General features: G+C 38.9%; 2 protein-coding genes across 7 annotated transcripts in view; one reads left to right on the top strand and one right to left on the bottom strand.

Moving 5' to 3' along the window:
- The first annotated feature begins 8,237 nt into the window (after positions 1 to 8,237).
- LOC146559842 (uncharacterized) lies at positions 8,238 to 10,739 on the top strand. 3 transcript variants are annotated; one of them, XM_085245273.1, is made up of 3 exons: positions 8,238 to 8,445; positions 8,568 to 8,674; positions 10,556 to 10,739. In XM_085245273.1, exons 1-3 carry the CDS (start codon positions 8,304 to 8,306, stop codon positions 10,649 to 10,651), a joined length of 345 nt encoding a protein of 114 aa, XP_085101399.1. In that variant the 5' UTR covers positions 8,238 to 8,303; the 3' UTR covers positions 10,652 to 10,739. The 3 variants fall into 3 exon arrangements, with proteins under 3 accessions (XP_085101399.1, XP_085101401.1, XP_085101400.1); XM_085245275.1 differs by having other exon boundaries at positions 10,551 to 10,694; XM_085245274.1 differs by having other exon boundaries at positions 8,568 to 8,696; positions 10,551 to 10,614.
- A 6,151-nt stretch (positions 10,740 to 16,890) lies between these two features.
- Positions 16,891 to 24,833, bottom strand: part of LOC146559841 (neprilysin-like) — a 34,152-nt gene continuing 26,209 nt past the window's right edge. For all 4 annotated transcript variants that reach the window (XM_085243625.1, XM_085243627.1, XM_085243626.1 and 1 more), the window contains exons 14-23: positions 22,240 to 22,338; positions 22,041 to 22,118; positions 21,722 to 21,825; positions 21,309 to 21,367; positions 21,091 to 21,210; positions 20,587 to 20,720; positions 20,097 to 20,162; positions 19,476 to 19,571; positions 18,936 to 19,012; positions 16,891 to 18,740 (exon numbers count right to left, since the gene is read on the bottom strand). In XM_085243625.1, the coding sequence (XP_085099751.1) occupies positions 18,641 to 18,740; positions 18,936 to 19,012; positions 19,476 to 19,571; positions 20,097 to 20,162; positions 20,587 to 20,720; positions 21,091 to 21,210; positions 21,309 to 21,367; positions 21,722 to 21,825; positions 22,041 to 22,118; positions 22,240 to 22,338 (933 nt within the window). In that variant the 3' untranslated portion in view covers positions 16,891 to 18,640. The remainder of the gene's footprint in view (positions 18,741 to 18,935; positions 19,013 to 19,475; positions 19,572 to 20,096; positions 20,163 to 20,586; positions 20,721 to 21,090; positions 21,211 to 21,308; positions 21,368 to 21,721; positions 21,826 to 22,040; positions 22,119 to 22,239; positions 22,339 to 24,833) is intronic.

Here is a 24,833-nt window from a genome sequence, read left to right as displayed (position 1 = left end):
GCTGATGAGCAGGCAAGGTCAGCCACAGTGCACAGATCAGTGCCTGTGAAAATAAGGTTGACTGAGGAAATGAAAAGGGAAATATGTTTAGAATACAAATCATATTGGGAAATTCAAATTGTGAATATAAAGCAGTTTGCAATGCACAGGGCTTTGAACAAGACTAAATCTCTGTTGCATGTCCTCATATGGGCACTAGTATGAAAAGTACGCCAATCACTACAGACCTAAAGAAGTGCTATGTTTTAAACATAGGATCACCTCTACAGAGGGCAAATTCCCAACCTCTGCTGACAACACATCAGGTTCTCCTGTGGTACCACAGAATGAAAAGCCACCAGGACCACCGAAGCTCAACTCAGCAGGCAGCAGATAGACAACATAAATCAGACTGCAACTAATATCTGGCCACAATAGACCAAAATGCAGGCTCCCCAAAGAGAACCCCCTCGGAAAAGAAGCAAATTCAGTGAAAGCAGGAGCATGAAGTTCATTTCTGGGTGATTAGCTCACACCTCAAATTAAGGGAGATTTTTTTTTTTTTTTAAAAAGGAAGACTTTATGAATGACAGAACTGCATTATGATTATATAATAATTATATTTTTTGGCATGGTAAAAAAAAGATGCCGTTTTTTCAAAAATGTAATTTAATACCTGTGGTGGTGCTACACTTTGCTGGCACATCTTTTCCTGAATTGGTTATTTATACTAACAACACACACCTATGGCAATCTCTGCTCATTTGTCAGTGCAGCCTAAGCTGTGACAGTCGAATGAATGATGGTGTTTTTTTGGAGAGAAAAAAATTATCTGTGAAAACACAAAGAGAAAGGCAGCACACAAGAGAGATCGATAACAGTTATGTTTAGGCTTTTCCTTATGTTAAGTAACAAAACCTAATGACTCATAAAATCCAGAAAGACAAGAACAATTGGAGGTTATGACAAGGAGGAGGAGTAGCACTATTATAGTAATGACTTACACGTTGTAGGGAAACCGCATGTACAGGACATTTCCCTAAAGTTTCCTTTAATTTTCTATTCCGTGAACTTTAAAGGAAATATTTCAATGAAAAAAAAGTGCTTCTCATTAAGATTTTAAAGACCTAAATAATTAACAGTTACCGTGGAGCTACATGAAATTATTATATTAAAATACCTTATGATTCCACATTTCACCTTAATATTAATATGACAACTTGAAGGCATTTTGAAGTGTGAAATTTAGTTTTTACTGATACATAAAATGAATGGAAAACTTTTTTAAAGAAAGGCTATGGATATGGGTTGGTCTATAGCACAAGACACACATTATTTATGTATTTCATTTCTCTTAAATGCATGTGAAGAAGAGCTATTTTCCAGTTATTATTATGTATTTATTCAAACACTATTTCAGTATAATGAATCCTGAAAAGTACCCTTTTCTCTCTCAGCACAAGGCCAGCAGTCAAGGAAACATGTAAGTCAGCACTGCTCTCCTTGAACCAGGAGGACAAGGACTACCACATATACACCCAGGCACCCAGGACCAGTTAACATGGTAATATTACATCAGACTCTGAGAATTCAAAAGAAGTCACATTCAGACTTCAGAACAAGATTCTGAGTGCGTAAAAGAGATTCAGGGGGTAAGTCAACTTTTCTCACTTTATGGGAATTGCTTCCTTACAACCACTCAGTCAGTGTCAATGTGTAACTGATGCTCGCATCACAAGATGACCAACAGTGTCAAACTATTGTTTCATATCCTGTCAGAGACCATTCAATGTCATATGAGACTGTCCAGAGGTCAGGTTCAGTTTGTACCTGTAAATGAAATTCTACAATCTTGAGAAGGCACAGATGTTATCAGTTTTAGAAGTGAAAAGAACCAATCCTGTCCTGTCTCAGATAGCACTATCTGCAAGAAGTGGCACGATATTTTTAAGAGACTAGTTGAACCCCACTGTAGTCATGCAGTCATGCGTTTCTTTTTGAGCTTCAAAGGCATGTGCATCTTTTATTTCATTGCTTTTGAAATTCTTAGTTGAGGCACATTTGTGTACACATGCATTTCAATGCCTAAATGTCTCTCCTTGCAAATAATGCAAATAAATAGTACAATCCCTGAAAAAAGATAGGACACTGTGCAAAATGTTAACAGAAATGTAATTAAGAACAGAATGCAATGATTTGCAAATCACAGATTTTATTTACAATAAAACATAGAAATCATAACCCAGAGTCATATTGAATTTGATGGCATTAACACATCTCAAAATCTGTAATACAGCCATATTTACTACTGTGTAGCATTAATTTTTCTTTTAGCAAAAGCCTGTTTATGTCTGAGAACTATGGAGAGCAGTTACTGTTACTTTTGTCCTATTATTGTCTGATCAAGGATTCTAGCTTTTTTGACAGTCCTGGCCGTACTTTGTTGTATTTTTTTTGTTTCATGATTTGTCAGCACATCACAGGCAGCACGGTGGAACAGTGGTTAGCACTGTTGCCTCACAGCAAGAAGGTCCTGATTTTTGTTTTCACCACCTGGCTGTGTGGAGTTTACATGTTCTCTCTGTGCTTGTCTCCGGGTACTCCAGCTTCCTCCCACAGTCCAAAGATGCAGTTAATAGGGTCAGGTTAACTGGTAATTCTAAGCTGCCCATAGGTGTGATTATGAGTGCAAAAGGTTGTCTGTCTCTCTGTGTTAGGCTCCACTCCCCACCCCCCGCCACAAGTGATAAGTGGAATAGAATGGATAGATGGATGGATGGATGGATGGATAGATGGATGGAAGCCTATGTTACTCTTAAATGAATTCTTAAACCTTTCAATATGGAGGGTTGCTTTCCAGATCTGCAAACTGACAATTCAATTTAAAGTAATCGTGCACCCATACCATCAGGGATTTATGCTTTTGAACTGAGTTCTGATAGCAAGGTGGATCCATGTTTTGCGTAACAGAGCTTTAACTAGTAATTTAAGGTGGTGAACTGTGTTCATAGACAGTGCCTTCTGGAAGTTTTCCTGAGCCTATGCAGTGATTTCCATGAATTATGGAATTATTTTGTTTTAACACAGTGCTGCCAGTGGTCTTAAATAACACTGGCATCCAATTAGGGTTGCCAACTCCCTGAAAAATAAATAAGGGACACCTCGTGGCCAGGGCCGGGCAACCCAGTTCACCCTTCACAGTGTGGTGAATTTTGTAGCTCTTTTTTTGTGTGTGAAATTATTTTTTAACCATTTGACTTGAATTTGATTTAAGCAGATGCATATTCTTTGTGATATGACCATATGGGAAACAAATGATCATTTAGCCATTTATTTTTAGCTCAAAATGACAACATTAACACAGTAAAACAGGTCTCTTTCTTAAACAGAAGCCTGTCATGCTTAACTTTTGAGAATATAAGTAAATCTTTCTTTAAAAGAACTCTGTCCTGCTTAACTTAAAATAATATAAATTAATAGAAAACAATAGAACGAAAAATATTCTTGTAACAGTGCACATATAGTGCATTTAGTACAATTGGCTTCAGTTGAGGTATTATTTCAAATCTTTTTTACGCACACACAAATCTTTTTTACGCACACACAAATCTTTTTTACACATACAAATCTTTTTTACACATACAAAATATTTATGACCACATTTTGAGCCCATAGTGGTGTGCGTGTCTGTGTGAGTGAAAGACAGAGAGAGGGAGAGCGACAGATTTTCTGTTATAACCTTCATTTTATGGAGACACAGTGTGCGCACTCAGGTCGCATCAGAGCATCGGGCGGTATAGTGTGAGAACCTGCATCGTGACCTACCAACGTCTAACCCCTGCGAGTTAATCGTGCAGTTTGAGCAGCAGCTGAATAACGTGACTGAAAAAAATCGCACAGTGTTTGCCCAGCTTCAGGTGTACTGTCGTCCGAGACTTGCACCGCAGTGTCGGCGTTTGTTTCCCTGTTGGCCATGCTTGTTGTTGTGGTCATCTGTTGTCTTCCGGTATTTTCTCCGTAAGCGACCTTTCCTCGACCAATGAGATGAGCGGTAATCTGAATTGTCATACTCGAATTGTCATAAGTGTGCTGTCAGCTCATTGGTCACAAAGCAGGAGAGGGGCTGGGAATTATGTTTTCAAACAAAGCGTTAATTCCATAAACATTTATAGACTACTTTTGATTCTCACTGTATTACGGGACAAAGTGCGTCCCTTATTAGCTCAATACGGGACGTGAACTTTTGTTTCTAAATACGGGACGATTCCGTTTTTTTAAGGGACGGTTGGCAACCCTACATCCAATACTGTTGGCACTTAAGCTAATTAGCCACTAAATGTCAATCAAGTTGTATCTGTTCAGTAGCACTTACTTTTTAGCCTATTGTTGCCCCCGTCCAGCTTTATTGAGAATCTTGCTATCATTGAATTCAACACAAGCTAATATTACATGAAAAAGCAAAATGTCATTTAGTAGATATTCTGTTCTACTGTGAATAAAATATCAGTTTATGACATTTACAAATCATTGAATTCTGTTTTCATGTCTTTTTCTTTAAAAAAAAGAAAGAAAGAAAGAAAGAAAGAAGCCAGTTGATGCCAGTTCGGGCATTTGACAAGGATGCCTCCTGGTTGCCTCCTAGGTGAGGTATTCTAGGCATGTCCTACAAGGAGGAGGCCCCTGGTCAGACCCAAGGCTTGCTGGAAAGATTATATCTCTCAGCTGGATGGGGAACATCTTGGCGTCCCCCCGGATCAGCTGGAGAAGGGGGCTGGGGTGAGAGAATCCTGGCCTTTTCGGCTCAGACTGTTGTCCCCAGAACTCCAACCCAGATAAGCAGCAAAAAAATGGATTAATTAATTAACTGCATTTTCTTTCCATGTCAGCACTAAGAGAGCAACCGCACAGCGTTCCTTGGAGATAGTTTTATGAAAGGATCAGAACTGAGGTGCATGAAGTTCACGAGGCATCCTTTCTGTGTTAAAAGCCAGAGATATCAACCTTCCACAAAGCAAATAGTATTGTCCTATCAAATGAGAGGACATTACATGGGATGCAAACAGTAATCTATATGACTCAAGCCTCATTACCGATTCACAGCTTAAGTACCCGAAGAGCTGAGAAGCAGAGGTGTATTATGTAGAGTTCAAGCTTTCAGCAATGCTTTCCATTACCACCTTTGGTTAGTCCTTTGAATAAAAACGGGAACTGGAGGCTTTAAGAATACAGAGGAGGAACTCATAGAACTACTTTAATAAGGAGGCATTGCTTTGAGTTTGTTTGCAACCCCCTGAATCCTAAATCTGCCAGAATCATCATATGCATACAGCAATTCCACCCAAGTCCATCCCATCAAGGGCAGCAGCTCAACTATGGCTCATGCTTGTGCAGCATCACTGGGCAATGAAGGCTAGGTAGCTCATCTGTGAAGAATAGCAGTGGTTAGAGTGACAGATGATAGAAAGAGAAAGAAAGACAGTTTAAAAAGACAGAGACAGTGAGTATGAAAAAATGGAAATTGACACATCAGTTGAGTTATAAAATATGAGTAATCCTAGAGAAAGACTTCATTTTTGAGGCCACTGCTTTTGTCAAAGGCAATTGTGGGAGCATGTCTAATACCTAACAGTGATGCCTTTGATTTGTGGGAAATTAGGAGCGGTCAGAGGAAAGCCATATGAAAACTGGGGAAACTTGAAAGTTGAACATATAGAGCCTGCAAGCTTGTTATTGAGGTAGCAGTGCAACACAGTGTAATTCAAACACAAATGTGTAACGCTTCATTACTGGTATGAGCAACAAAGTAACAAAACAGTCAGTGTGTTGACAGCAATATTGTCGCTGACTTGCAATTGAAGTGTTGCTCTGACCCATGTGGACATTATCCAGGGGCTTGTGTCTACCTGCAAACTTGGAAGCATGATTGTTTGACCTTTCATCACTTCTACAGTGGAACGTTTGGGGCATGAACTTAATCTCTAGTTACCATAGACATGGCTGCTAACAGAGTGGTGCCCTTTGCTAGGCAACTCTCAGCTTTCAGACAGTCAAGGGTGACGCTGAACAGGAGGTCTGAGTTACTGTTCATTTCCTTCACTGCGAAGGTCGTATCCCCAAGGCGTTGACAAGCTGACTGGTTAAAACTGCTACATGAGTCACACAGGAAAATAACACCAAGAAAGATCAACATCAGAAATAAAGCCATACAATGAAAAATGCGTAGTATTAATAGACCTCTCTGCATTGAATCATATCTGTTATTAACCTCTGTCTCTCTTCCACAGCATGTCTTTTATCCTGTCTTCCTTCTCTCACCCCAACCGGTCGCAGCAGATGGCCGCCCCTCCCTGAGCCTGGTTCTGCCGGAGGTTTCTTCCTGTTAAAAGGGAGTTTTTCCTTCCAACTGTCACCAAAGTGCTTGCTCATAGGGGGTCATATGATTGTTGGGTTTTTCTCTGTATCTATGAAGCACCTTGAGGTGACTTTTGTTGTGATTTGGCGCTATATAAATAAAATTGAATTGAATTGAATTGAATTAGCTAATATTAAGGAAAAGAAAACATTACATCCTTTAAAGTCCAATGTTTTAGGGGAAGCACTAGCTTTCTCAGTCTGAAATTCCAGCTCAGGCTGTGCTGCTCCCACATGAACACAGATGAGGCCATCAATCAATAACCTACCTACCTGATAAACACTACCTGGAATATATTTTACCACTGGCAAGAGTTCCTACTTCTCTCCATAAAGGTTATTGTCAGCAAAGCAGCCATGGAGCTGAAATGCATATTTGATAGAAAAAAGTGCAGTAAGAGAAATTCAAAGAATATCCAAAGTTGATTAGTTAGTACAACAGATATGCGCATGAAAATACTTCACATAAATCCTCTAATCACAAATCAACAATACAAATGAACAGTTACTTTGAGCAACAGTGGTTTCAAGTAATCTTTGTCACACTAAAGGAAAGAGGAGGAAAACAATGTAGCTAATATATAAGAATCACTGCAGCAAGGATGGAAAGTCTGATCAAGGCTTAGCAGGAGGAGAAAGAGATTACAGGCTAATATGGAGTTAACACAGGAATGGCGTAACACCCAGGTGTGCACATTCAGATCACCAGGGAAAGAGGTTTTAAAATATAGATGCTATATTTACATTTCACCTCAAAGTAAGTTGTTGCAGCAATGGTGTAAAATCATTGGAAACAGCTGTGTCAATTTCATCAACACCCACACTTTGCACTGACAGCAGACGTTGGGCACTTTCATGTAATCTTGCAATCAGCCTAACCTCATACTTTTCAGATCTCAGCATACAGACTCTGGGCCATATGTTAGCAGGTGAGGGTGCTGGATCTACAATTAGAAGGGGGGACTAGAGGGGTATTAACAATGAAAGGGCTTAGCCAGAGAAAAAGAGCTGTCATTTTCAGAAGGACAGCCTGTCAGTTGCAAGTGCTCATCCAATTACACCATGAGTGCCGTCTCTTTTGCGTTCTCGTTTTCTTCCCTTCCTCTGAATCTTCCTGTGCCCTCTGCTTTCCAGGGCACATGATCTCACTTTTCCTCTGCTCTCCTCCTTCATCCTTTGTTGGGTCTTAAAAGGTCTCCAGTAATTACTGCTCCTCTCCTCCACTCCTCTCTCCTTCTCTCGTCGACACGCCTATTTCTATCAACGTACAAAACAAAATCTGTTTCCACATCAGTTGGCATATTGCATCCAATGTGATTATTGTGCAGAAAACACAAAGTGTGGAAATGACTGACTGTGGTTTTACTGACAAGTAACCTGCCCAGACTCTGGGGAGCCACAGCTCCTGGTCAAGAAATAGTCCTGCACACTCCAAACCTTTTTTAAAAAATATATTTACACATGGTTTGTAAGAATCAAATTGATTTTAATATTTAAATATTAATAATCAGTTTCTTGTATGTTTTGGCTAATCTGTGTAGAAAAAAAAACAGACAGGTCAAAATCCACAAAAGAAACCGTTCAGAAAAATGCGTTTTATCTCACGTTGCTCTAATATTGACCCAGAGTATTGAGCTGCTGGAGAGTCAGAATACACTCTAGAGACAACATTGCCAGCCTCAGCTGTAACAGTTTCTCCCGGGAGGATAAGAGAGGAGAAGACCAGGGCCCACCACAGCTGGGACTTGGTCCATAGAGAAAACAATGTGACAGCCACTGCATCACTTCCAAAAAAAATAAATAAATAAAAATAAAGGAAAATTTAAATGTTCTGTTGGTAATATAAAGTGTATTGTGAATGTTGGGTAGAGGAGAACAGGCTAAAATCAAATGGGACTGAAGAAGGGCTAAAGATGGATTGTATTCCAACTCCACCAGATTTGTTTCACCCTGCTCTGCCGGATGCCAACATCAAGCCCTCACAGCAAGGAGGCTGGTTTTGCACACATCACAACAAAAAGATTAGAACAGAGAGAAGTGCCATGTCCAGGCGAGGTAAGACACACACGTACTACCCAGAAATGAGACACAACATTGGGTGGGGGGGGGGGGCTCCGTTTAATAAATTTTTCCTCAACCACTCATCACATTGATATTGTTTCTCTATTTGTCTCTAGTTGTGGGTCCAACAGATTCATCCTACAAACTATTCCCTGTTCTGTTGATCGTAGGATGGATTCTCGGTTGCATAGCTGTTGTCTACTTCGTCTTCATTTTTGCTTGGGTATCTGATTTCTCTTTAAAATGTATGACATGCTTAAATGTAATACAGCAATAATGTATGTATTTGCTAGATGTTTTTAAATGTGAATACTTTTGAATAAGTTGTGAATGCCAGTGGCTTGTCAGTCAGTCAGACTTTCAGCCCACCACTCTGACTCAGACTGAACTATCTCAAAAAATATTTGATAGGTTACCATGGGGCTTTGCATAGACCTGCAAGCCCCAAGACAATGATTTGCTGTGACTTAGCTGATCCCCTGATTTTCCTTTTTAGCACTACGTCATGGTTTCAGTTTAAAACAGAAATGGCTGGATGGCTTAAAATTTAGAAAATTTAAGATAGACATGGATGGCTCAATCTGGGTGAAATATTTTATCCTTGGCAACCACTTAATATTTCACATTTCATCAGATCAAGATGACATGTATACACAAGAGGAAAAGTACCTCAAAGAAAAAATAGTGACTAGAGATTATGTTTCAAAACCTACAAGCCAGCCTGAAGTCTCATCCTGTGTGTTGTCTAAGGGGCTTGGAAAGAAAAGCGTCTGGACTTCTTTGAGTTGCTTGAAGACGTTTCACTTCTCATCCGAGAAGCTTCTTCAGTTCTAAGGGTCAAATGGTGGAGAGTCCCAGATTTAAACCCAGTGGGAGTATCCCCCCAAAGAGGGACAAAGGACCCCCTGATGATTCTCTACCTAATCACATGAGTCAAGGTGTGAAAGCAGGTGTGGGTCACAATCAGCCAGGGTTTCGGGTGAGCTCATTATGAAACCTGGCCCCACCCTATCATGTGATTTCCTGAGATCAGATGGCCCAGGATGTGAGTGGGTGTTAAGGCATCTGGGAAGGGAACTCAAAACTGGATTATAGATGGCAGACAGTTGGTGTCGTAAACCACCGCCTCTGTTCAAAGATGGTCGCTCACAGTGGACATAGATGGCTTCTTTCACTCCTCTACACTACAATAGGTGACACGGGGGAGCCCATGAAAGATAGACGCAACAACATTGTCATCCCCTATGTAGCCGGTGTATCAGAGAAACTCAGGAGAGTTTTCTCCAAGCACGGCATCCCAGTGTATTTCAGACCCAGCAACACACTCAGACAGAAACTGGTTCACCCGAAAGACAAAACTCCTAAACACAAACTTAACAATGTGGTGTATGCTGTACAGTGCAGCGAGGAATGCTCAGACCTCTACATTGGAGAGACCAAACAGCCACTTCACAAGCGCATGGCCCAACATAGAAGAGCCACCTCCACAGGACAAGACTCAGCAGTCCATCTGCATCTAAAGGGCAAAGGTCACTCTTTCGAGGATGCTAACGTTCACATTTTGGACAGAGAGGATGGTTTGAAAGAGGAGTGAAAGAAGCCATCTATGTCCACTGTGAGCGACCATCTTTGAACAGAGGCGGTGGTTTACGACACCAACTGTCTGCCATCTATAATCCAGTTTTGAGTTCCCTCCCCAGACCCCTTAACGGCCACTCACATCCTGGGCCATCTGACCTCAGGAAATTGCATGATAAGGTGGGGCCAGGTTTCACAATGAGCTCACCCGAAACTCTGGCTGATTGTGACCCACACCCGCTTTCACACCTTGGCTCAAGGTAGAGGATCATCAGGGGGTCTTTTTGTCCCTCTTTGGGGGAAACTCCCACTGGGTTTATATCTGGGACTCTCCACCTTTTGACCTTAGAACTGAAGAAGCTTCTCGGATGAGAAGTGAAACGTCTTCAAGCAATTCAAAGAAGTCCAGACGCTTTTCTTTGCAAGCTCCTTTGACTACGATGACCTGGATGACTGAGAACCTTCACAGACATCCTGTGTGTTTGTTTTACTAATGCATTTTGATTTTCTTTGTTTGGCAGAAAAGTGGTATGTGAGGAAGAAATTCAATTCATCACAGAAAATAACTTCTCCTTCCAGAGGGCACGGGGAAGAAAAGATCATCTGTACGCTTCAATATTAATTTTCTATCAGATACGGTCTGGACAGACAAGAAAATGTTTGTATGAAATTAGGGAACGGTTCCCTACTGTGATTGTTTGATAATAATGTTCACATGAATAATTCTCTGTCCTGTCATATATTGTTTTTTTCAAATAAACACATTTCTGCAATTATCTCCCATTCAATTGCAGTATTTATATTATACTGTAATCACTACAACATAAATTAAAACACTTTCAGGCATCTGGGATTGAAATCCATTAACTCCACAATCAAGTAGATATCCTATTGAGAACACCAGCTGTTTTTTGTCAGATAGTGTTAAATGTGAAACATTTGCATATTTAGGCTGCTGAACTTCACTTTGTAAACCATTTCAACTTTAAAAAGAATAATGCTTCATGTTAAAAAAAACAAAGCCAAAAAAAAAACAAAACAGGAATATACTGTATTGTCAGTGTCACATAGCCACATTACTGGGACATGCCAAGTTCTGCTCAATTATAGTCTACAGTGAATGTATATAGCTGGGTGTAATTTCTGCTAAAATGATGCACCCCATTTGGTGCTTGTTCCAAAAAGTTGTCTGTGTGTGCATGTGCACGTGAGCCCTCTCTGTATATTCCTGTCATACAGCTGTGCATCAAAATTCTTTCTTAGTCTTAGGACTAGCAATATTGTTACCATGGCTACCACAAGTCTCTTTTTTTTTTAGCAGTCCCGCACTCTCAATGGCTGTGAAACCATAACTCTTGAGAGATTAGACATCTGAGGAGTACTTTTTGTTCATAATTTGTTCTAAGAAATGTAAGCACCTGATGAACTGTTGCACACTACTGAATTCAGGCAGAATTTACTGTAGCACGTCAGGAAATGTTTGAAGCCAGTATTTGGACTTCAGCTATGAGTGATCAAACATCTTAGCTCATAAGTTAAAATGACCAAACTCTGCAATGGCGCTGTCAGCTTAAAGAGGCATTTTAAAGACTGCATTTAATAAGAGGCTATTACACTGTCTGGTTTTTTACTGCAAGTTGTGTCACATCCACTTTCCAGTAAGCAAGAGGTGTAAGCCTTATAATCGGGCACAGGCCAAATAAGCCTGTACATTGAGTGTCATGTTCAATATGTGCACCAGATGCAAACATCAGTCTAAAGGGTAATGAGGCTGAGATGGAAACTTTGTATACCACAACACCGTAATAGCAGAAACACATGTAAATTATAGTGACTCGCACACACATCTTCATGCTGACAAACATGCAAACACATGCAATTACTCTGCATCCTACTTATACACATATAACCTTTCATTAAACACGCATACAATGATTTGTAGTAATTTAATAGCGTCAGGTTGCTCGTAACAGATATTTTGCAGAATAATCATGCTTTATGCTGTTAACACACCCACTGTGCTCACTTCACAGCAAACCTGCCTTACACCACCTCACATCGAGATACGCATTCTTCACAAAACTTGCAGCCAGCCTCACTTTGGCATGCCTTCCCACTAATAGATCACTTTACAGGTACACCACATGGTGCTGTGCAAAAACATGTCTTCCAGGTGTGGTACATTAACTCTAAATTAATTCTATGTGTCTACACTTGACATTACACAATTACCACCTTGTTGTTTTGCCCTTGTTTAGTAGAAAAACATAAAACATGCATGAGTGGAACGCAAAACTGAGATCATTCTAATAAGATGCATCGTTCCTGTTAAACCTTACTGTAAGTATTGGATGGTAACAGCAATAATATTGCTTATTGTTTCCAATAATACCTGTAATTGTAACGTTATAGTGATGTAAGAGTCTTTTTTAGGCTTTAGGCTGATTTTAGCAGTAAATTTAACACCACTAATGATGCTGGCAATACGGCTGCAGTTCTCCTATATATAACCCTGGAACCACCTGGCCTAACAGAGGCTGTTTGATACCACCACCACCTGGGGCAAAGCCAGGTCCATTTTGGTCTTAAACTTATTTTGGGATGGGAAAAAAGTAGCCTGTATGTGGATCTAATGCTCTTGAAAGACTCATGGGGAATAAATGCATTTGTTTTAACAGTAGCTGTGGGCCAATTCAGCTGTAGTTAAGAAATCAATAGCTTCTTAAAATAAACACGGAAAATGACAGTTAAACTTGAGTCAAATCTTGTTGTGGAGTTGATACATAGTGAACAAGCCAAATATATAAAAGCACTGCCTTAACATAAGCACCATGACCAGCCAAGACAAGAGATTAAAGTAGAACTGATGGTTTTTCTTGATAATTAAAGACGGAGGTTGAAAGAATGCACATCATGTTTTAATTGTCTGATTTAATCCAAATATCTAGCAGCTGATGATTTGATGATATTTTATCAAGAGTGTTTAACAAAGCAACTATCTGGCCAGCAAAATCAGCAAACCAGCAAAATGGAAAGACTGCATTCCCAGAAAGCCCTACAAAGTGCTGCATGTCGAATTGGCATTTCTGATTGTGACAGATAATAGTGTTTCATCAGTTGAACCAATTAAGTGCTGTGACCTGTGTGCCAGTGTCTTGAAGCAGTTAATAAGAAATGCGTGGTCCACTTAGTGAGACAAAATGTAAAATTAATGGAACTGATCTTTCACCTGTTATCTGCTAAAAGAAGATCAATGGTTAGTTTAATGGCAGAACACACTAGAGTAGACATGGTTGAAACATGAAAGGGAGAGGGGGGGAAAGCATATGTGGCTGTCTTCAGATAACTGAAGTGGATGCCTAGCTGTCAGCTCAAGGGTCGATTAGAGCGAGCTACAACATGCAGTTTCACCTGCGAAAGAGAAACAAGATCCAGTGTGGAAAGTTGTGTGCAGCCAAAGTAATCAGTAATCCTCATCGGATTAAACTTTTAAACTTTTGCAGCTATCTATCCAAATGGACTCAGCTAAAAAACAAATAATAATAGGTAAACAAACAAAGAAAAAGATATTTAAAAACAAAAACAGATTTACTGAACAACCACAGGAGGTCGCTGTTTTATATTAATTATGAAGTGAGCACAGACACTAATGTGAAGCCTTAAAGCTGTTGATGCAAAAAATATTTTTTAAAGTTTTATCATGTCCTTTTTTCAAATATTTTAAACTGTATTTACACATTGTCTATGCTGAGTACTTGAGGCAAACTAATACACATATGTCTTTTTTAATTCTTAAATTCTTGACAATATTTTTAGAAAAGGCATTAAACAGTTTCTTTTGATATATCTGCACTCACTAATGTGAAGCTGAAGAATTTTATATGTTAATTTATGTATTAAATGAAAACCACTAGCGACAGTGAATTGTTCCCGTGCCCGTGTGATCTTATGAATTCTTTTCTTTTATACTAATGCATGAAAAAGTAAAGAGCCATATAAAAAAAACTTCAGGGAAAACTCAACCAGTTTGAACTCAAAATGGGTGGCTATCAGCAGCCATTAAAAACAAGAGCACAGCAAGAGGGCACTTCACAATAAGAGCTCCTTTTGAATCAAGTGAGCAATAACAAGATGTGATTTCCTACCTGAAACACTTTCTCACTTATGATTCTCCTAACATATTATTTGCACGTGGCAGTGTGCCTATGCACATGTGCTTTTGTGCATACACCGTGCAGTGCCCCAAGCACTAACACACACAAGCATTCCAGAGACTGGAAGAGACACCCCCCCCCCAAGATACACACGCAAACACACACATACCCACACACATACCAGTAGACCCACCATTAAGGTCACCCAAAGGGCGCACGATGGAAAACTGAGTAGTTTTATGACCAGAGGGCAACAGAAGGGAACTTTGTAGTGGGAGCGAAAACAAAAGAAGAGCTGGCACTGGTGACTTTCTTAAAGTTGAAATGGCAGTAGGCTTTAACATTTTAAGCCCAGAAGTGCTAGTTGTGTTGTGAAATATAAAATAAAATAATAACAGCAAATTAAAAAAAACAAAAAACAAAAAAAACCTCAAGTCACTCTTTAATGTGTTTTCGTTTAATATCCCCCCTCTGGGTTACCACAGCAGTCTACAATGTTCACAGTGCAAAATAAACTGTTCAGCCTCCTAGGAACATGCTGAGGTGTTGTAATGTTAGCTGTGATGTTAGCTAGTGTAGCTGCTAATGACTGGGAAGGTGAGAGCACGAGGAAAGTGGGTGGTGTGAACTTTCAGCTAACTGCCAAAGTGTTACAGCCAGTGGGAGCAAAAGGGGGAATCTTGGCAGTAAATAAGAAACTGCAACTAATATTCTACTGAAAACAGTAACTGAATGAATCTCAGATAGGGCAGAAATGTGTTAACCAGAAGCAGCAGGTGAAAATATCTTTGTTGGCTGTTTGTTGTTTTATGCAGTCAAGAAACACTAAATAAAGTTTGTCCTTGCTTTTTAAAGTCACCCTGTTTGACACACTGGCGACATTTTGTAGACTCCAGCATAACCCCCAAATACTTCTGGTCTGCTCTGCCAATGAGAAGCATGCACTCACGTGAAAGTTTTTATAGTGTGGTAAAGAAGAACTACAAAAATGAAGACATAAACAAAATAATTCCAGGCTTTACTTTTTGTCTATTTGCACAAGTATGTGTTTTTTGGCCCTTGCCCCTGCAGCAGCACTCTCCCCTTTCTTAAGATATTTTTGACACTTTTCTTCAGAGTTTGGTCATATTTCCTGTGCTCCTACTTGGCATCCCTGTCCCTCACATCATGTGCGTTATAATTCTCTTTGGCTCACCTCTGAACTTCTGAAGTGTTGTTTTCCTTCTTCTTCTTCTTCTTCTCATTCCCTGTACGTCCCTGACAGTTTCCCTCTCTAGTCTCAGCCAAGGTGCAAGCCATCCCCGTGCCAGGAAATGTGCTTGCTAGTTCATTGCAGCATGGGGTATATTTACTAGCAGGCAGCTTGGGAGCTGCTATAAAGATATTGCACAGTCATTTGTTTGCATTGTGACTAACTTTTGGCTGGCTTCACACTCAGCTCCTACTCCCCCAATTCTTATAGGCCTAATTAGTGGGGGAAGCTGCATTTAGATTAAATATTTGCCCTCTCTGTGGAAATTTCAAAAATAAACCACTTTATTCATAATACACGCATCAAGTCAACAATATTGTGTGAGTGGAATGTAATGTATGTCCATACTTTAATCTTTACAAGGCCATCAGGGAAATGCAGATTTCAAGCTTTGATGTAGAATATTTGAATGATTTTCTGCACAATTTTATTAGGTACACCTGTTAAACTGCTCTTTATCACAAATATTTAATCAACCAATTACATGGCAGCACTTATGTAGACATGGTCAAACCGAGCATTAGAATAGATAAGAAGAAGTTGACTTGTTGGTCTGACTATTTCAAATCTACCGGATTTTGATTTCAGATAGTATGGTCAGACTTAAACAACATAAAAACATTGATCCATCCCGGTTATGTCAGTTCAGGCTGTAGTGGTGTAGGAGATATTCTCTTGGCATCCTATCATGTCAATATGAACCAAAATTGCGAAGTAAGGTTTCCAGTGCTTTGTTTATTCTAAGAATTAGGCATTTCTGAAAAACTGAGAAGAAGAGGAAAAAAAAAAAAACATATCATCAGCTAATTATTGTAGTAAATGACTTCAGCTTCGCCCAAAATTTTGATTTCTTGTTTCTCAAGGATTTCTGACAAGATTAACCAACCTTTCACATGTTACTAGCACGTCCTTCCTATCCCAGATAACATGCATTCAGAAATATATTTGAGCTAAAGAACAAAAACACCCATGAACATAATAAGTCAAGCTGTCTGCAGACATACTGTGTTTTTTAAAGGTTTATTCTGAAAGAAAGATGCTTCTCAAGATGATAATCAGTCATTCTTAGAAAGTATCTAAATACAGGCAACTGAGGTATTTCTGTCTTTCTACAAGTGGACTGAAAGTGAGAGAAAGAAAACCGAGTGACCAATAAAGACACAAAAACAGCTAGCACAAATAGCATTGAGAATATCTGTCTATATATATATATATATATATATATATATATATATATATATATAGATGTATAGAGATATATATATATATAGATATATATCAATATATAGATGTATAGAGATATATATATATATATAGATATATATATATCTCTATATAGATATCGATACATATATCTCCCGCTCGCCCCTGCAGGCAGTTTAGCTTTCAAGCTGTAGTGCTCTACCAAAGGCCTGGGAGCTTGAATATATATATATATATATATATATATATATATATATATATATATATATATATATAGTTTGGACATGGAAGGCGTATACAGTCTACATGATCATGTACATCATTCATTGCACTAATCTCTAGCTTTTCTAGCTTTTTCAACTTACAATTTAACATTAAAAAATAAAACCACATGAAATGGTTAATTAAATTCTACTGATTTAATACAATCACCTGTATTCAAAAAATGGATGCACTTGTGATTTTTTTTAATGTTTCTGAAACTATATAAGAAGCTTAATCTTTTTGCTTTGTGCTTATAATCACCTTAAAACAAAAACAGAAAACATTGGCTATATGGCACACTTTGTAAGATTAAGCCAAGATAAAAATGGGAAATCACTATGCTTCTTCTCAATAGTTAAACATTTTATGAACACACTTATTCAATGTCTTATCAAAAGTTTGGAAGCTTAATAATACGCTCACATGAGTTTGTTAAAAATCAGATTCTTTTTTGACTTTGGCTTTTCGTACTGATAAAAACATGAAACGCAATGTGGCAATTACTGAAATCAAGCCGGGGTTATTATATAAACTGGACAGACCACGGACAGCTCTTTGCACTCGTTATGCTAAGTTAAGTCATATGGCAGCTGGCTAAAACACTGAGACGTGAGAGTGGTGTTGATTTTCTCATCCAATTCTTAACGAGAAAGCAAACGAGCATGAGAAAAAGCCGAGCTACTTGTTTAATAATACATTTTCTTATCCTTTGTTCTCCCACAAATGCACATACACACTCACACAGAGTAGCACAACTGTAAGGCATACCAATCTGCTTGACAAACAGCAGGCAGTTATAACAAATGATGTACAAAGACTGGAAAAGACACAGAGACATTCATTCACACGGAAACACTCAGGAGTCTCGAAGAACGAAAAGGGTTTGGTGTCTGTCGATTGTCGTCTTTATGACTTATGACCAGGTGTCATCTTAAAGGCAAAAACTTCATTTTGGTTTATAATCCACGTTCTGCTAATGAAGAGCAGCCACCTGCCAACTGCGGTAAAGATGTTAGCATTGATTATAGAACAGCACTGTGTAATATGCGATCGCGATTAAATACTCGCTGCTCTATATAATAAAATGACTTTTGATTTTCTATAATAATTTATCTGATCTAGTTTTATGGATGACCAAAGATTACACTATGAGTACACTGAAGAGTGGATCAGCATGTTGATGAAGGCTGAAACCAGCTGAGGTTTTATGAGAGTACAGCTCAGTCCCACATACAATAGAGTGGTTCAGCCCTGTTACATGTATATGAGTGTGAGTGGGTGTCTGGTGTATTCATATGCCAGTGGGCTGAGCACATTTGTCTGTCTGCTGCTCTTCTGCCAAATACTTTTGCAGAATTTAGACTGAAACACACTCACATGTGCACTCACAAATACACATTGGACTCATAAATGAGAAGCAAAACGAGAAAAATTGAGAGAAAAATAAAAACAAAAATACAAAAGTGATTGTATGAGTAGGAGAATAATTGGGCTGAATGAATGAACTACAGTGTCAGAGGTGGAGAGACAGTGCTCAGTCCATCCATCTACGAGGGTACAGTGTGCTGCCGTCCTTGGATGAAGTGCATACTGCAGTGTCAGTCCACCAGCCATGGTCCATCCAGTCAAGAGCTAAGGGAAGCTTCCATTTTAATGCAGCCCCCGGTGAGTTCTTCAAAAATCAGAGGGTAGAGGTACTGTAGGGGAATGGGGAGGACCCATCCCAGAGGTATGTGAATCACCACACACGGCAGATGTTGTCAGGAACCATGTAGCTGCTTTTGTTGCAGTTGAATGCTTTGGCAAATTCTGGGAAATTCTGAAGGGAGCCTAGTACCCTGTGAACGTAGAGAGGAGATTGATGGTTGGAGCTGAAGTTGTTATATTAGACGGGGACTTGAAAGTGAAATTAACATGACATATCATTTTGTCTAGGTTTTAAAATGTTAGCTACCATTGTAATTTGTTTTCTGCCCTTTGCCGGCAGCACATAGCTGATTGATGTAGAGAAAATACTCTTGGTTTGAGTTTACCTGAATTTCCCTGGACTGTGTACGTCAACTTTAATGGAATTAACAGCTTGCTCTGGCCGATGTGTTCCACACCACACCTGTAAAAAGACAGTGATTAGGATGCACTGAATTGCACCAAGAAATCTGCACATCTATCCATTGCTTAACCCAGTCATCCATCAATCCATCCATCATTCAGCCATCATTATTGCTAAGGATTGTCTTATTGCATTGGAGTCACACTGGGTTAAATATGTACACTTGGGTTTTAAGGGGTATTTATTTATTATTTTCTTCTTTTTTTTGGGTTGTATGGAAGCCCCAAACGCAATTTCATTGTTCTTGACAATGACAATAAATAAATAAATACTAAATACTAAATACTATTCAATCAATCCACCAATCCATCCATCCATCCATCCATCACGAAGCATGCACATTTTGCAGGATATTTTTCTAATGTTGCCTACAGTCCTAGGAAAGATCAGAACTACAATGCATGTGTAAAAAATGGCTTATTATTCAACAAACAACTGCTGCATCAGACAGTAAGGCTATTACCTGAGCAAAGTTTAGGAAGAAGAGTTGATCATGGGAAAGGTCAATTCCAGGCAGAGGTGGTTCCTCTCCATGCTGCTTTACGTAGTTCTTGTAGGCCTAAATCAGTGACACAATCTTACCCAGCAGTCATGTTGAATACATCCAAAAATCACACTGATTATGAAATCATAACTTATGTCACCATGTTTGCAGACAGAAAAATAAATGCATATGGATCCATCCTGTCTCCCTGAGATCTACGTATTAATTAGAAAAATAATCTAGACTTTGCGCTGAAAGAGAAAGAAAAAAAAGTGTACCGTGTATGTACTTTGTTAGACATGTATAATTTATGTGAAAATACTATACCTGCTCTTTCATGTTGCATTCAAGTCTTTGAATGTCTTTTCTGCGCTTTGCCAAGCTAAAACTGATACATCCAGCAGCGACATTATGTCCTTTATTGCTGTGTTTACAATAGCTAATGAGCCAGCCTGTGACCTAACAAAATAACTAGTCTATTAATGTTAGAAAGCAGATGACAATAGCAAGCTGCAGACTGAATCACCTCCTCTCTTATCTGTAAACTGGGCCTCTTAAACAGACTTTCTCTCTCTCTCTTTTTTTTTCCAGGCTCATTACCTGATACGCCTGTCGTATCCCTCCATTGTCAGCAATGTTTTCTCCGAGGGTGTTGTTACCATTTAACTGGAGAGGCGATATAGGGACATAGAACACAAAGATTGACAGGGGAAAAGGACAGAAGGAGGCTGTAATTTTTCCTCTGTATTTCAGCAAATCGTACATATAACTTTTGGGATATAGGAAATCATTTCACAAGGGATAAAAGAAGCATTGTTCAAAAGAAAAGGACACAGAAGGTGAGACAAAGAGAAGGAGAGGAAGAGCCATTGATATGTCAACACAAAATATTAAGGGCACCTGGAGCAGAGAAGGTATGAGGCAGCAAAATGTGTGGAAAGACAGAAAAATGACCAACAGATAAGCTGGCAAAGGTAACAGGAAAGCAAATTATGAGATAAAGTAAAGTTCATGATAATATTGGGGGAAAATATGGGAGGAAATTTGATAAGAGAAAGAAGAAGGATGGATATAGTTCAGATGAACGTACATGTAGTCCACTAGCGAGATCCCAAGAGAAGTTTCCGTACTGATCAACAATGCACTTCGACAGTTCGAGGAACCTCTGTGTTGAGTCTGGTGTCCACCAGTCCTTCAGGTCGCCATCCTTATCATAGTTACGGCCTAAAGAATGAATGGGACGTGGACAGGTTGAACTTGATGAACAAGAAAACAAGAATATCAAGAGCACTTAAATGCTATATAACATATAGCAACTAACATATATATTCTATGTTAGTTGCATATTTCAATTACATTTATGTGTTTGTGAACAGTAGATGTCAGTACAAATAAATCCTCTCATCTCTGAAGCAGAACCAAGTTGGAAAAAAAGTTCTGAGATCCTAAATGGTGTTACAAAACATGTTTTTCTGGTACCAGTTACAAGGGGAAATCTATTACATATATATATAATTTATTTTTCCAAAGATCAATGCAGTCTGCCAGAACTGCCCCAGGGAGGAACAAAGAGTAACAATGCAAAAACTCATACCATTGTCATCAAAGCCATGTGTGATCTCATGACCGATTACCATGCCGATGCCGCCATAGTTGAGAGACTTAGCCTGGCCTTTGCTGAAAAAAGGAGGCTGAAGGATTCCAGCAGGAAACACTGACACCAAGAAAAGTAAAATAAATAAATCAGCAAATACATAAAATATGTTTTGTTTTAGTCTTTTGCAGTTTAATCTTTGCATATATGTGAAATACCTATTTGATTTTTGCTGGATGAGTAGAAGGCATTGACAACAGCAGCTCCAGTTACCCACCTGGAGAAAGATGTTGGAATTAACCTACAGTGAAGAGCACTACTGCTACAGTAAAGAGCACTAGACTACTGTGAAATGCATGTTTGATGAAATATATCAAAATTAACCTGCAGTTATTAATAGCTGGGCTAATGTTAGCCTCCCAGCCGAGGAAAGCTGAACTCTATACGTGGGTAGGAGTATGTGTGGGAGAATGATCAGTGCACTGTGCTAAATGTGAGATACTGGGGTACACCAAAAGTGGCAAAAAGAGAAAAAAACTGATTTATTACTGCTAATTTAAATGGTAATAATTGCAGCTTAATATACATCTGGAATAAGGCAGTTTATTCTACCCCTCAATGGAAAGCTTACTCTTCTTTGTTGACTTTTACTCTGAGTTTCCGCAGGCGTTTCTTCTGCACATACTCCAGGTTCTGTAGGATGTTTTCAAAGTACTCCTCTGCACTGTAGCTCAGCTAACACCAACACACAGAAAAACAGGAGGATTAGCCGAGATGAGAGCTATCAACACTTGGCCATATATTCTCCAGCAAAACTCATAAAAGCCAGGAATTCACAGAGATTTTTCACAGAACCGATATGCGGCTACAATAAAGGCGCTCTGTATTCTGCTGAAATGATTCCATGAAAGAAGGAAAACATTCTCAGTTGCATATTTTCAGATACTTACATCTTTGTACTCATTGTTAAGATATTCGCCATCCATGATGTTGTCTGAATAGCCGATCCGTTCCCGAATAGCTCGGGCCTGCACAAGAATAGGTTGAGAAAATTGAACAAACATTTTTAGCCATCAACTATCCTGAAATTCAGAATGGGCTATACGTATAACAATCATTAACTGTTATAGCTAAAAGTATAAGCAATACCTTCTCCTCAGCTGCTTTCTTGGTCTCTGCATCCATCCATGTCAGGTCATCAAGGTTACTAATGAACACTTCCCGAATGCCTTTAATCATCTCTTCCATCTAAGCCAAACCACACAAACACAAACAAAGAGTGAAAACCTCATCATATCAGTCAGAACAGATTTACTGCAGAAGGAGACTATCATCAAAAGTCATCTGAAGTTATGCCAAGCAATCTTGCAACATACTGGGCAACAAATTCATAAAAATGCACTTCCCTGAATTAAGCCTCATTATTACATAGTCACGTATGAATGCAGAACAACTCCAGGTTACACTCTGTGTAGGAGACCTTGGCAGACATTTTCAGAAGTGTGATATTAGTTTAACATGACATATTTTTTTCTATCAAGTGTTAAAACTGGCTGTAAATTGGCAATAATCAGATATGCTTCATTAGTGACTAAAAACAACTACAACTACCAAAAGAAAATTATTATTAAATAGTCTCATCTTGTTTTAAAATTCTCTACAGTAGATGTCTTCACTCCTTGACTGCATGGTTACAAATACATTATTGATCATGCTACTGCTCTACATATTTTAAAAATCTACATTCGCTTATAGATGCATTCAGCATTTTAGGGTTTCATTTCTGGTTACTCGAATGATCCTGAGCTTCATGAATTTAAATTATAGAAGAGATATTGCAGCATAACGGCATCCATGCGATAGGCAGGCCAGTTATATTATTTTTATTTAACACATGAACGAGTGCAAGTGAAAAGATGCTTCAGAGCAATAGTAGCTTCAGATAATGAGATTTTCTTATGCAAATTCAAAAATCATCAGTCATCACATCAAAAGCTCACTTTTCAGTGAAACCTGTGGTGCATGTTTCTATAATGTATTTGCCCTGAGCTACATGTTTTCACGATCTGACTGACGGCACCAGTGCAAACCATGCCTGTACTTTGGCCATCAGACTTAAAAAGGCAAAGGTTTTTTGGCCACAAGCACAACAAATACACAACTGGGACAATTCAAATGAAAGTGAAATGAATCGCCACCAAATAACAAATGCAAAGAGAACAGAAACAGGAAATTAAAAAAAAAATAACTTCAGAGACATCAGAGGTCACCCTTCAAGAGTCCTCTAACCACAGATTTATTTTGAGGCCACAGTAGGCAGACAAAAGGCACACCAGCTTCTCATCACATTAGCAGAGCCCTAGCTAACATAATGCGTGACGACTTGGAGAGCACACTGTGGTTGCTGACAAACCAGCAGCGATTATACTTAAGAGGCTTTTCTAAAAACCTTTTAACATACTTGTGATAGTGTTGTGTGCATGGATACGCTGTGTTCCAGTTGTTGGTTTTTTTCTTTTAGTCAAAGTTTTAGTATGATTATGCTTCTTTGTCACACAGTGCTGCAAATTAGGTGCATTATCTACCCAAAGCTAGCAAAGTGCTCAAAAATAGATATTTTTCATTCACCATGATTTAGTCCACATGGACTGAGTTTGGAAAAGTAGACAGTTGGACCCAAAGTTACCTTATCGTATTAAAAAGAGGGATGCTTAGAAATGTAACGCTTTAGCAACAATCTAATGAAAAATATTGTAATTCAACTTATCAGAGTTACATATTTACCATCTACATTAACTATTTTGAATTACTTTATATACCATATATACTTACTGGTCAATTTTTTAGGTACACCTTTCAAGTACCAGTTTGGACCCTCTTTTGTTTTCAGAACTGTCCTAAATCATTGTTGCACAGATTCAACAAAGTGCTGGAAACATTCCTCTTATTTGATTTGTGAGTGTTTGTGTTGTTTTGTCATGGTCCTGGGCCATGTTGGCCCAGTATTCTTAGTTTCCATGTGTTTTGTATTTTGTTCTTTATTTATGCCGTGGTTCCTAGGTTCTGTTAAGATGTTGCTTATTTGATTACCCTCTGTGTATCTGTGAGCCCTCGTTTCCCCTCCTTGTGTTTTATTCCATCTTTTCCCCAGCCCGTTATGTCTGTGCTCTCCCCGGGCTCTCTCTCCTCCTGTCTGAACCTCTGTGTACTTCCTGTTTTACTTTGACAGTCTCCCGTCAGTGTTGCGTTTACTCCTGCCGTGTCTTGTTATGATTATCAGTTTCACCTGTGTTCCCCGTGCGCTCCCACTTCCCTCATTAACCCTCTGTGTGTTTATGTCTGTGTCTCCCTCAGTTCTGTGTCACGTTCTCCCTCATTCATGGCTGTGTGTTTCTCCGTGCAATATGTTATAGTTTCCAGTTTAGTTTGTATGGTTTTTCTGTCCAGCAATAAAGCTGTGTTTTGAGTTCAATCCTGCCTCCGTGAGCTTGCGTTTGGGTCCTCATCCTGCCTGCACACAGCCGCAACCATGACATGTTTAGCCGAAATATATTTCTGAATGCATATTATATATAAGATTTGCTAATTACATCTGAAAGGTTGGTTAAATTAAATTATTCATTGCAATAATAACTTTTGTTAGGGTTTTTCCTTTTATTTATTTATTTATTTATTTTTTTGAGAAGTCATATATACACTCACTGGCCGCTTTATTAGGTATATTTTTCTAGTACCATGCCTTA

The sequence above is a fragment of the Mchenga conophoros genome, linkage group LG14 (genome assembly GCF_057382185.1).
Source record: "Mchenga conophoros isolate Kocher_MC1m ecotype Shallow Benthic linkage group LG14, M_conophoros_male_GT1.1, whole genome shotgun sequence".
Classification (NCBI taxonomy): Eukaryota; Metazoa; Chordata; class Actinopteri; order Cichliformes; family Cichlidae; genus Mchenga; species Mchenga conophoros.
Note: the sequence above shows the minus strand (reverse complement) of the source record. Positions and strands in the feature narration are given on the sequence as shown.